Consider the following 14400-nt stretch of genomic DNA (forward strand, 5'->3'; position numbering starts at 1 on the left):
TAACAAGTGTATATATATATATATATATATATATATATATATATACACAGTATATATAGTATGTGAATAGTGTGAATTCTTTGCACCTTGGTTTTCCATGTATCATTAAATATGCAATATCCCAAAGTGTTCATTAAAATATGTGGATGGAATTCCAGCTGTCAGTGAGTTTAATCAGTTTGCTTTACTTCCAAAATAAAGGCTGTGTATCTATAAACAATAAGATGCAAAACAATATATTAAATCCTTGAGATCTTAACAACATGCTGAAAAAAAGCTCCTTTTGGCGTGTTTCATTAAGCACCCTCGCGGTTGAAACACAAATAGGCAATTCTTCAGTCTGAGGGCACACTTGTTCTGCCGGGTAATGAACAGCTCACAGCCACTCCAGAGGCCTTGCCTCACTCAGCCAAGGGCTTTTATAAACTTCAGCTTGACAAAGAGCCATAAAGTACTCCATTATTGTAATAGAAAACACTGCCTCTCAGTTCATCATTTATTTTGCTTTGTGTACGTTAAACCTCAAGACTTCTGGCCGCATTGTGGCTTCGGACACCCTTAGTGACAGAACAAAATGATTTGTCAGGCTCGCTTTACAAGGGAGAGTACTCAGAGTGGAGGGCCTCGTTAATTATGTCCCACATTAATTATCCAAACAGGGGAGATATTAATTTGAAACGATTCATTATTCCAAATGTGTTTGAGAAATAAATAACCTCGCCGCTCAGGTGTTTTACATTCATCTCGGTTCTGTTGAAATGTAGGAGTACAGTAGCCGTTCGCTTCCCTCAGAATAGATTTGATTAACTTCTTTCTCTTTTTGCAGTGGGAGGAAATTAGCGGTGTGGATGAGCACTACACACCCATCCGGACCTTCCAGGTGTGCAACGTGATGGAATACAGTCAGAACAACTGGTTGAGGACCAACTGGATTCCTCGCTATTCTGCGCAGAAGATCTATGTGGAGCTCAAGTTTACCCTGAGAGACTGCAACAGTATTCCCATGGTCCTGACCTGCAAAGAGACGTTCAACTTACACTACCTGGAGACTGATGAAGACCAGGGAAGTAAGTTTCGCGAACACCAGTTCTCCAAAATAGACACCATCGCCGCCGATGAGAGTTTTACTCAGATGGACCTGGGCGACCGCATCTTGAAGTTAAACACAGAGGTCCGTGAGGTGGGACCCATGACTAAGAAGGGCTTTTACCTGGCTTTCCAGGACGTGGGAGCCTGCGTGGCCCTAGTTTCGGTGCGGGTGTACTTTAAAAAATGCCCTTTTACGGTGAAGAACCTGGCTATGTTTCCCGACACGGTACCCACGGACTCTCAGTCACTCGTGGAGGTTAGGGGCTCCTGCGTCAACAATTCCAGGGAGGAGGATCCGCCAAAAATGTACTGCAGTACCGAGGGAGAGTGGCTGGTGCCTATTGGGAAATGCCTGTGCAACATAGGATACGAGGAATGGGGAGTCGCTTGCCAAGGTAGAGTTTTTCTCTCACACGCACACTTTTCTCCTTACAGTGCCTTTTTCATTTCACGGACCATTTTCTTCCTTTCATCAGCGTAATGTACTAGCACCAGCACTGTAGACAGTGGCTCTAAATGGGACAACTGAGTGTGTCCCTGGAATACCATTCATTTGCTTATGCTGCTCATTGTCTGTAATGGCGAAGCATTTGGCTCACGATGGAAATGTTTTTAAACTCCATGGTGAGTTGAGTATCTGTCCCGCGCTCAGAGTGCAAATGGATTTTTCCCAGACACGGACACACCTCTGATCTGTCAGCCGTGCTCTGGAGAAATGAATATGAGAGTCCTGTGTAAGCGAAGACAGAGAAGATCTGTGGTGCAGACCCCCTTAAAGGGCAGCTTGAAGCAGTTAAGCTTGTGAAGCACTTCTCTGCATCAACTCATCAGACGCACAAATAGATGTACGTTAGTCATTGAAGAGGGATAAATGTGTCTGTTTGATGTGAAGCATATGAGATTTTTGCTGCATTATGTGGACATTTTTAGAGTCTAAAGACACAGATTCTCTTTATGGGCTCATATTTAAATATTTTAAACTGTTGAAAAGAGAATCTCTTTGTCTTGGATTACATTCAGAAAATCAGAGTTGTGATGTTAGAGTTCGGGTGTTAATGTAAATCACAGAGAAAGCCAAAGGACCATCTGTGGAAATATCATAGCATTAGGGGTACAACATCTTGTCCCTGGGTCAGTACCCTTACTTAGGGGTAAGTATTTACCCCTGAAAAGGTTCATAGCAGTTCCTTAAGGTGTTACTCTGCATTCTTTCAATGCATACCTTAAGGCAGTGGTTCTCAATTACAGTCCTCACGACCCCCTGCTCTGTACATTTTGTATGTTTCTCTTATCACTTCAGATGTTTGTTCTATTCGACCGTATAGTGCCCTGCGAAATGGACTTCACAGGATATTCCGCCATGATTCCAGTTCGAAGGGAGCATACATGTTCCATTCAAAGGGCATTAAAGTGTGCGAGACGTGAATTTAAATTGTATTTATTTACAGAGGTATATTATGTCAGACTTCACACTTTAGTAAGGTTCATCTGTGTGTGAAGACGCTGCAGTAGCGTAGCAGAAATCCGTGAATGAATGTTCCAAAGTGAAGTAAACTTCAATGTATTTCCTGTGCTCAGGCAGTAGGGATCAATTAATGAACACTGTGTAGGGACCCTGTCAATCGGAACACAGGATTGGAATTGAGAACCACTGCCTTAAGGTACTAATATGCAACTTTAGGGGTAGACAAGTCACAAAGTTGTCCTATTAAGGCTATTGTCCCAGTAACATGTTGGTGTACCTCTGAAGCAAGGGTGTCCAAACTTGCTCCTGGAGGGCCAACGTCCTGCAGAGTTTAGTTCCAGCTTGCCCTAATACATCTACCTGGAAGACCTTGATTAGCTGGTTCAAAGTTAACTTCAAAAGTAAAATTTTTAAAAATGGCCCGTGTTTGACTCCATTTTGTGTTCTATTTTCATTTTTTAATTCAAGAATGCGTCCAGAATGGCTCATAAAGTAGCTTGCTCCCGCAGTTCCTGCAAGTCTCTTTACACTATTTGGGTCAAAACCACGGTACTTTTGTACCATTGATGTGAGTGCAGTTGTTTTACGGTTGAGTATTTGTCCTTTTTGAATTTGCCATCTAAACTTTACATGCACAAAACCACATTCGCATTTGTCTGTCACAAATTAATTGAAAGAATGCAGAGCTGCTCTCAAATAAAATGTATTCAGAGGGGAGAAGTCATGAGAAATAGTCAGGAGCATGCTCAGGAATGGGAATAAGCGGCTCAGTCGGTTTTGTGTTTTGTAACAATTGCGAGCTCTACTGTACATCACGTATTCACTCCAGACCATCTTTTCGAATAGACTTGGGTGCGGACACCAAATTTGGAAATCTGTTTTCTCCCCAAAAAGCACAAAAGGCTTTCGTGTGACAGCGCCCTAAGAACATTTTGTCTGATGTGTATATGTGTAGGTCTTGCTGTGGTTGAGGGAACTGATAATAGATTGCCTGCCAGCTGGTTTGAGCGCTTCAGTCCTGCCCATGGTATTATTTGAGTTAAGCCGTCTCCCTGGAGAAATCACTTCTGCTCTTCATAAAATGCTCTGTCTAACCTCTACTTCAGCACTACCCGGAGATGTTTAAGAATTTCGCCATGCTTTCTGTCCAGCTGTACTCGTCTTGATGTGATAGTATCCCTGATTGCCGGCTTGTGTTCAGTCAGACGTCTGTGTTTGTGTGTGTATTTATGTGTCTGTTATGGAACACTATATGTGGAACAGCTGCAAAATGGGTCAAGAGGGTGTTTACATCAAGATGCATCTGAAACTTGCATGCCATAGGCAAAGTGATGAAGAAAACAAGACCACTCTACAGTTTTCGCTGCTCTAAAAAAAGTAGCGTATGCTCTTATTCTTGAGATTTTATTAACCATAGTAGCACTGATGGGATGAACTTGACTTGTTGTTCTAGTATTGTTATTGGCCATGTAATTGAAAGATAGTGGTTAAATCATTAAGGGTTTGTGACTTCTGACCTTGTGCTTAAAGTTTGAAGATCAAAGAACTTTCATCACTTTCATCTTATCACACTATGATTGCAATTCTTACGTTTTAAATTTGTTAAACAACTAATTAAAACGCAGACAAACTAACATCATTCCAATTTGTAAAAAGTAAAAAAAAAAGTGTTATCTTCAGTCTGAATCTGACTTTTTATTATCGTTAATTTTAATACTTAATTATTAATGAAGTGTTAAAAAAAAGCTCCCAGAAAACTTAACTGAACTTAATTAAACTGAGTGCTAATTTCTAAACTATATTACCATGAATGTTGAAATAAACACTGTCAGCTTGGTGGGAGCAATATTATGATTTTTAATACTTAACTCTTAAAATGTGCCGTTACATTAGATATTTTGTGGATTTGAGGGCATCGGGTGGACTATAGTACATGTTTATCCAGTTCTAAGTGTATATACTGTATTATTAGTATTACTGAAATAAATTAAATATATATTAATATTTTTTTCAGTTAACACTGGACAAATACTTACTATTAACTATCATGTAGATTACTAGCATATTGGCTGTTTATTAGTACTTATTAGTACTTATAAGTATTAGTACTAGTACTTTTAAATAAATAATAAGTACGTATCACATATAATAGGAGTTTATTGAGGCAAAAGTGTAACCATTCTTCTTTGTATAGCAAAATATTATATGTTAACCTAAATGATAAAAATAATGGATATATAAAGTGATAATATAATAAATATCAATATTTAAATATTGCACCGAATCTTACTTTTCAAAAGATTCTGTTTTCAGAATTGGATCTCTTTTAAAAGTTCCTCATTAATATGCTTAAGCAGACACTATTTCTCTCCTAATTCCTCATGCATCGAATGTGATTTATATGAAACAGATGTGATTTTGGCGTTTCTTGTTTTACCCCATCAGTGGAATAAAACGTGGAATCGGCCAAACACATGGTGAAACTGAATACAAATGCTGATGGCTGAGGCCTGACCATACATTTCAAATAGTTGTGCATGGTCATGCATTTTTGCTGGCTAGTTTTCTAGCCTGTGGTTTGGCAGGAGTCATGTAAGACTGATGTCTCTGAAGGTGACTGCTCCTTACAATTTATCAATCCAAACACTCATTTGTGGCGTGTAGAACCAGACGCCTATCAAGTGATTCAGCGTGTCTCTGGGATGTAAATGACAATGACAGGGCAATGGGAGGGCTTTGATAAGTACACAAATAAGTGAATGAACTAGTGAGTGAGTGAGTGGATAAATAAAGTGATGTATTGAAAGAGTTAACAAATGACTTGCGTAATGATTTAATGATTTTGAAAGAGTGATTGAAAGAATGAGTGAGCCAGTGTTATCTAAACCAATTAAAAACATTTCAGTAAAGATTAAATAAAATAAAATATAAATAGTAAATGTAAAGATGTGAAATAGCTGAAGCTGAAGTACTGCAACTACTAACTGAACATAAATAAAAACTAGAACTAAACAAAAGCTAAAACTGAAATAAAATAAATTACACATAAATAGTAACATTTAAAAAAAGCACATAAGAAAAGTAATAAAAAATAACCTAAAAAATTGAATGAAAACTGAAAATAGCTAATGCAAAACAACTAAAACTATAACTGAATTAAACATTAAACATAAATAGTCATATAAAAAAAAAAATAGAAATATCAAAAGCATATAACAAAATTACAAAAAAATTAAAACTGAAAATATATATACAAAATGCAAAGTAACTAAAAAGCATACTTAAGTAATAAAAAAAGCATACATAGTAATATTAAAATAATAATAAAAAAATATCAAAAGCATGTAAAAATGCTAACAATTAACCTATAAAATAAAACAAAAACTGAAAAATACATATAAAAGCTTATGATATATATTAATAAAAGCTATAATAATCAGTGTGTATGTGAAATTATGTGATTGATTAATAGATTGACTGACTGACTGACTGTGAGTGAATGAATGAATCTCATCATAATTTTTGTTCACTTACTTAACTGTCTCTCACATTTTTGAACATAGACGTGAAAATGCACGATCCAAACTTAAATTTTTATAATTCATGAACGAAAACATTTTGTAACATGACATTGATGTACCATTTTCATGGTAATGCAATGTTTGATTTTAAAATGGGTTTCAAAGGATGATTTTTCAGATTTAAAGTTTTCAGCTGATATATAATATATAATGTCTGATGATTTCTAAAGTGTGATAGAGAAAAAGGCAACAAAGAAGACTTTTTTTTGACAAAGGTCAGAACTCCTTGTTATGATGTAGATTTTTGAGGTGCACTCTTGTCAAACATTAATCTATTACTTTTCCTACATAATTTTGAACAAAAACATTGGTAAAATATCTATTTAGGAGTCTTAGACCTTTCCAACGATATATAGTTTGTCATGATTAGATTAGGATTTAATTGTAATATAGTGAAGTAAACTTAGGCGTCCCACAGAGGGAACGGGTGACAGTTAAAGGGTTAATGAGTAGATTTTAGTTTTAACGTAGTGTCTCATCAATTAATCTCTATTGTTTCTGATCACCCTTTAATGGAGGTGATCATGTCAACGAGCTTTGCATTAAGAGTGTGATTCGCCATGTCCACCGTGTTCTGTTTTCTGAAGAGTTGTGTGAATGTTTGGATGTATTTGACAATCTCTTATTAGTTTCAGTGCAGCCTAATGGACACTAATAAGGACTTATATTACCAGAGCGTGACAGCTGCTGCGTCGCACACTCATGTGCAGGGGAAGGGTCTAAGTCACAAATCTCTCGGCAGGCCCGCTGTGCTAACGGATTGATTACGGCAGGGAGCCCGAGTGTGACTCTGACAGAGATATTTTGAGGTGTGCAGACCTCCATTTCAACACTTCAAGCGTGGATGAGTCATATAGCGGGTTTTGACACTACACTGAGGGAGCACCTCTTAAATAATTAATGACCTTTTGTCTTTTTGAGTTTCAACTGCTGCATGCGGTTCCTGGGTAGTGTCTTTGTAAATGTTTGGATTGAGAAGTTTCATTCAAGACGCAGAGGAGTTAAAACTCTACGCCTAAATTTTAGGCATTTGGTTACAATATCTGATCTAGCAGCACACAGTTCATCTGAGATAAACAAGGATTCAGAATGAGACTGAGGTATGAGACAAAACAGAAGCAGCAGCAGCATTAGGGCTGCATGATTAATCGAAATAAAAATTAAATTGCGATTTGGTGTGATTATTAAATCACAAGGACTGCAATGTAATTAAGTGTATGTGCAATTTAATGAATTATATAATATTATTTATTCATTTAAATTGGCATAACTTATTTTTAATTCACGATATGTATTCATAGTGAAATGAATAGTGGTGGTAATCTAAAATCATTATTTTGTTTTCATTAACTTTTTATTTGTCAGTTAAGTTTACTAAAGAGCACGCCATTTAGTTTTGCATAGAGATTAATAAATGAAACTTTAGTAGCAGATTCAGATTCAGATTCAGATCGTGCTTTCAGTTTAAGTGAATTGGTTCAAAACTGTGATTCAACTAATCATTTCTATCATCATTTAATAATGCAACAATATATGCAAGGTGTGTCAGGCACAAAATGGGGCAACTTCCACCAACAGGCAAAAATATTCCTGGAAATACCCAATTTTCCATTTATTTGTGAGTAAACATTTCCGTTTATTATTATGTATTGCTATTTCGGTTTGTATGAATGAAAATCATTCTCTGTCGTGTTCATTTCATGAAAAGAGTACAGAAAACATGGTTAGAATATTTGAACTAGATTTTATTTAATTGTATTGTTCTATGTTTGCTCTGATTAGAAATAAAAATTACCCTAACAGTTATTTCTAGTGAATACATAGATACTGAGATTCATGAACATGAATGAGAACTCTTAAAATAAGACATTTTTACTATGTTGTCTAGCCCTAAAAGAAAGTGAGAACCTTAATGTGCATGTGTTATTTTTAAAGAGATTTGCTTTTTTAAAGAGATGAATGCATATATGCATGTGCACGTGTGGTTGTGCGCTTGTGTGTGAATGAGTGTGATCTTGTGTGTTAATATGTGTGAACTATGAGTGTGGAAATATTGCACCGTATCATAACCTCTGTGTTGTTTTTCACACATTTTTCACTGAGTTTTGTTGTATGGCTGCTGCACCGCACTGTTTAGTTAAATTGGTCCAGGATTGGAAATTACATCCAATTATGATAATGAAACAGAGCGAGTCAACGATCGAAAATCTGTGAAATTCTTCTAACCATAATTTGATCTTAAAACAGCAAATAAAAGGAGTATTTGAGCCGGATGTCTGTCTGTTTTGCGAAGCTTCCCATGTTCGCAGCTGCCACGGGGCTCCTTTGAGAGTGCCAATGGTTTACATTCCGGCTGGATTTACCAAGATATACAATCCCTGTGCTCGCTATCCCTGATTAGTTATCAGATCTTATTAATGCGGCGGCAGAAAGTGCAATGGGTTATTTTAACAAGCCCTTAAAGCTGGATGGCTATTCTTGGTTTTCAGGCCGATTTGAGGGCTGATATGGTTTAGTGATGCACCACCTCAAAGCAGCTGTACTTCTGTCCTGATGTATAGTTCTACTGCTGTCCCTCACTCTGAAAAAAAAAAAAGTATTCTTCTTATGCTACCAAAAAAAAAAATAAAAATAAATAAAATCCTCCTAGCTTCTGTTTCGGATTGTTCAAATCCTGCAGTTTGTTTTCTTTTTTTTTCTTTTCTTTTTTTTTCTTTTCTTTTCTTTTCTTTTCTTTTCTTTTCTTTTCTTTTCTTTTCTTTTCTTTTCTTTTGACACCAAATAGAATAACAACAGGTCTTGAGTCCTCTTATGCTCAATACGGCTGTATTTATTGAATAAAAAAATACAGCAAAAACAGTATTATTATGAAATTATTACAGATTTGTATTATTGCAATATTGTATTATTACTGCAGTTTAAAATAACTGTTTTCTATTTTAATTAAAAAAACAAAATTTCCCCCAGTCTTCAGTATCACCTGATCCTTCAGAAATCATTATAATATGATGATTTGGTGCTCAAGAAAGATTATTATTATCATTATTATCATTATTATTATTATTATTATTATCAATGTAGAAAACAGTTGTGTGCTTCATATTTTTTTGTGTAAACGGACACTTTTTTTCATTATTCAGAATTAAAACATAAAAAGAACAGCATTTATTTGATATATTTGATGTCACTTTTGATGTATTTATCACATTTTTGCTGAAGATAGATAGATAGATAGAGAGATAGATAGATAGATAGATAGATAGATAGATAGATTAGATAGATGATAGATAGGATAGATAGATAGATAGATAGATAGATAGATAGATAGATAGTTTAAATTTTTTCTTTTTTTTTATTACATATACCTTACTTTACTCATAGCAAACAATTGAAATTCGCCAAAAACATCCTGAAATGCACTGTTGAAGACAGTTACAAAAGCTCTGCTTTGATGGCTGTCTTTTTGCCGGCTGTGCTTTAAAGGAGATTAATTTATAGACTGTTTGCTCCATTCTGAATAGGATTTCAAAAAACAGCGGCTCTCGCTGCGGTTCTGTTGTTCGTGTGTTCTGAGTCTTGAGTTTCGTTTGAGTTGCTGGTGGTGATAATGAGGCTGAGTTTTGCAATACCCAAAGCATGAGGCTCAGATGGGGAGCGCGTTTGCTTGCCCGGCTTTGTTTCAAATCACAGCAGCAGGACAGCTCATTAATTTTATGCACTGATTGCTAAGACTGAAAGTCCCTAAAGAGCGCTCAGTCAGTTCGGATAGTTTGTGCCCACCTCGATGGACAATTAAAAACACTCCTGAAAAAGCTTAATGCAGCAGTGAGGCCTCCTTCAAGGGTCGTGCTCTCTCGCTCAAGCAGATGATGGGACTTTAATAGATCTCCATCTGTGCAGATTTCTCATTTCGTTGCACAATTAGTACACGCTAATCGTAAGCAGTAATCATGGGTAACCGTAGTACAGGGTGAAAGTGTTGTTTTTTCCACCTCTGGATTCTCACCGCTGATTGTCCTGGCTGCTGGATCAAAGAATGTATTTCGATCTCATGCCACGTTTTTACTCTTCACTCTTTAAACTTTCTCTGAATTTCCAGTCCTATCCGTAGTGCTCAGTATGACTGATATTGTAGAAGGACTCCTATAATTATTGATGTTACAAGTACTTTTGAGATCTCCAGTCACCATTTTGCCATCCACATAAATGCTACCGAAATAACAGCTAATATCTCCTACTTACAATGAGAAATAGTGATCTTAATGTGCTACTTTTTGGCTCTCTGCTTTTGATTCTGCTGTCAAGTGCTTTGTTGGGGCCATTGGCTGTAATGAGTGGATAAAATGGGGCTTCAGACAGGACCTGGATTTGCTCGGGCATCAGAAAATACACTGCAAACCACACATAATCACTAGGGCTGTGACATAATAAAGCCCCAGAAATCAGTCTGTGTGACCAGGTCACATGTGTTTAGTTACGGTACATTTATGTAGGGATTGGAGAGAGAGAAAAAGAGAGGGTTTGAGGACATCTAACTGGAATCTCTGAGAACACATGTACACATACACACTGATTCAGTGACTTTCTAAAGTTATGTGCTTTGTATTTGGCCTTGTTAGTTGCCATAGCACAGTTTCCCCCTTTAGTATATGTAAATTAAATTAAATTAAATTAAATTAAATTAAATTAAATTAAATTATTAAATTAAATTTTATTTTATTTTATTTTATTTTATTTTATTTTATCTTTTTTTATATGAAATTGAATGAAATGAAATTAATTCAACATCATGGCCCAATGATTAGCTTGGTTTGGAATGCCAGACCACAGTTTATTTATTATATATAATATGCTTTATTAATTTACTTATTTATTTATTATTGTGCTACATCTGCTATAAATCTTGATAATTTTCAACCTTTTGTGTTTTATATATCTCAATATTTAAGTGTTTGCTCTGAAATTATTATTATTAGTAGTAGTAGTAGTAGTAGTAGTATTTTTAGAGGAATCATCCAAACTGCCACTGATGCCAAAGAGATTTAAAATGTTTAATGCAAGAAGTGAAATACAGTAAAAACCTACTGGAGTAAAAAAAAGGCCTGCTTACTGAATCGTTGAAAAAGAGTTTATTAAAATAGACAGCTTGAACTGATTCACAATATTGGATTGAATTTACCGAGTACATATATTTTGCTCCTGGGAAAATATTAAAATATCTCTGATTGAATATTTTCTTTAGGAAACATAATAAATTAATGTAACCAAAGAAAAAAAAATGCTTTAAAAGTGCTTTGCAATATTCAAAATATTTACTCACCATATCATCCAGTACTAGTGTGCGTTATGTAACAGGTATTTTCTTCAGGCGCAGCTCATGGGATTGTGCCCTTGACATTGTCTTCTTTTGAAACAGGAGGGCAGTGGTTTGTGCTATAATTCATAAAGACAGAGTGCCAGACCCAGTAAATAAGCATAGCTGAGGAAAAAAAAATAGCAGTCTCAGAAGTATGTCTGTTGAGCTGATTGATGAGGGACGTGTGTTTGCTTATTATCACTCTGAACGAATCAAAGAACAGTAACTCTGAGTTTTATCCTTTAAAATAATATAAATAATAAAACTCGTCCTTGGTTAGTTGTGATTTCATCTGGTCTGGTAATTGTTTAACACCTTCGCAGGACAGAACAGCTTCTCGCACACACGACCGAAGCTTTGTTCTTTAGAGTGCTGTCATTTCATGCTGGAATTACAGAGCGGGCCTTTCACGCTGGAATTATCCTTCATAAACTAAGGTCAGGTCCCAGATGGAAGCTATTATTGTGCCTCTGACTCATTGCATTTGGTTTCTCTGTCAATTTCAAGCAAGGGGATACTCGCTCCCTGAGTATTTTTCTAGCTGTTTTTCCAACGAATATATGACCCCAAAGCATTTTCCACCATAAAGTCTTAGTCTTGACATTTTCCATGGCCAAATGATGTGAGATTACTTCAGGATGTGCTTGCAACATAATAACCATGAGAGGTTACTAGTCCAAATGGTCAAGACATGAAAAAGAGCAGTTCTGCTGACAGCAAACACTAGTGAAACATGGTAGAAACGCTGTTTATTTTTCCAGGTCAGTAGTGTTGCCCATACAATCCAATTCTGAAACCAAAAGGATGTTGTTAGTGCAAATTGCAATCCTTGCAAGCAAATCAATTCAGTGGCGAGTTATTTGTGTAGTCTTCCAGCTGCATTTTTCCTGATGCATCCGAGTAAACACCCAAGGAGATATTTGACTTTTGAAAATCCCATCATTCCACTTTCTATAGCAAAAACTAATTAAACCTCAGAAACCCCTGTAGCAATAATACAGTTTCCACAAAACATCAGCTGCGCAGGGATCTTGTGGGAAAGCAGCCGTCTAAATAACCTGTGTGGGTTTACAGACACTGCGCTTGTGTTGAAGACACCGTTCTGAAGTCCTGACCCGAGAATTAATTCAAGCGAAGAAAGCCACAGATCACAATGCACAAGACGAGCGCTACAGTGCCAGGGCTGTTCCACCGCTCCATGTGCATGAGTCTTTTCAGGGCGTCAAAGCTTGTTTGCTTTTCCAACTGTTCCTTTATGGCCTCACCTTCCAAAGCGCCGGAGTAAGAGGCAGTCCGAAGGGATAGAGGACTCTTTCTAAAGCGAACCCAGTGATTTTTCACTTCAAAGATGGTATCCGCAGACCCTGGAATGCAGGCCCCAGGCGGCAGATGCGAGCGAGGGATAGGGCTGTTTATGCGGCATGGACCCCCGATGGTGGATGGGACACGGGCTGGAAGGGGGTTTTCTGAAGACTTGAGTAATGATGCTAAAAATTCATGTTGTGCTTTGCATCACAGGAATAAATGACATTTAAAATTACAGTATATTAAAATTGAAAACAGTTATTTTAAAATCTAATAATTATATTGCAATATTACTATTTTTACTGTATTTTGATCAAATAAATGCAGCCTTTGCACACAGGGGGAAGCACACCATTCACAAGAGCAGGCACAATGGACGCCTCTCTCAGTGCTGCATGTCTGTTTTTCTGAAATCATACTTGAATTTTGACAGCACTGTTATTAATGAGATCCTCACTCTTTTATTGTTCTCATGTTTTAGAAAAGCTCTCATATGATTCTGTGTTTTTTAACAATGGGGTAAGAAAAATAAAATTAATTAGGAAATAGCTTCTTAAATAATAATATTAATATCTCTGTTGTCTTATTTGCTTCATTTTACAGTCTAGATATTTTTACTAGAAAATCAGATAAAAAATGTGATAGATGATAGATAGGCCATCCATTGAGGGCAAATACAGGTGGACCATTCTCTGAATTCTTACACCGTCACATCCTCTGACGCATCCTCTTCCAGAGACAGAGTTTATTTTAAAACAATGTATTTCTAAGTCAGACCTTGTGTCCGCTTGGTCATTCATGTTACCTGAGCTCCCATAGCGGAGCGCAGCAAAGTCCTTGACCGCGCTCTTTGAAGTTAGATCTGGGTTTGTTTTGTTTGTGTTTGAGTGCTTCATCTTAATCACAGCGCTCGGCAATGAGACCTCTGTTCTCATGTTTTAGAAAAGCTCTCATATGATTCTGTGTTTTTGTCTTGTTTTCCTGTAAAAATATTCATCCTTAAAATATGATAGACTACTGTTCCGATTGATTCAGATTGTTATAGTTAACCAGAGAGAAGCGGGCAGATGTAATGCACATGACAGCATAACCTTTGTCTCTCATTAGCCCTTAAAGTGCACTTCCATTTACACCGCAGACATTTACAGTACTATTACACTCTTTATATCCTGACCCAGACAGGTTCTTTCAGCGCAATTGTTTCTGGCAGTTATCCTGCACTGTAATCACTATATATGCATCGTTTATGCTTTAGGTACTAAAAGTGCTTAATACTAGGCCTGCATTGTCCTGCAGATGTTTGTTTGTTGCTTTTGCAAATGAGCACATGCAGCATGTTGTGCGCCAATGTCCCATGGGTCACATGCTTTTGTTTTTTCAGGCATCCTGGCAAGGATGAAAAACAGAGAGACACAGATTAAAACTCATCAGCTTTGGACATGAATATAAATTATGTGATGTTCACCCAGTAGGCCTACATGGATTTCTTGCATGGAGTTTTTGTAGAATTGTCATATTTATGGACGAAGTGGTTTTGGTTGCAATGATTGCAAATCAAAATGAAACAAAGATATAATGATTATCTCCCAAAAGGGGGGGGGGGG

At 36.7% G+C, this 14400-nt stretch overlaps 1 protein-coding gene across 1 annotated transcript in view; it reads left to right on the top strand.

The window, feature by feature from the left end:
* epha3 (eph receptor A3) overlaps nt 1–14400 on the top strand; it is a 136810-nt gene that overhangs the window by 19744 nt on the left and 102666 nt on the right. The window contains exon 3 of the mRNA XM_016471778.1: nt 827–1484. Within this exon, the coding sequence (XP_016327264.1) occupies nt 827–1484 (658 nt within the window). The remainder of the gene's footprint in view (nt 1–826; nt 1485–14400) is intronic.

This window comes from Sinocyclocheilus anshuiensis, unplaced genomic scaffold (genome assembly GCF_001515605.1).
Source record: "Sinocyclocheilus anshuiensis isolate Anshui unplaced genomic scaffold, SAMN03320099.WGS_v1.1 scaffold616, whole genome shotgun sequence".
Lineage (NCBI taxonomy): Eukaryota > Metazoa > Chordata > Actinopteri > Cypriniformes > Cyprinidae > Sinocyclocheilus > Sinocyclocheilus anshuiensis.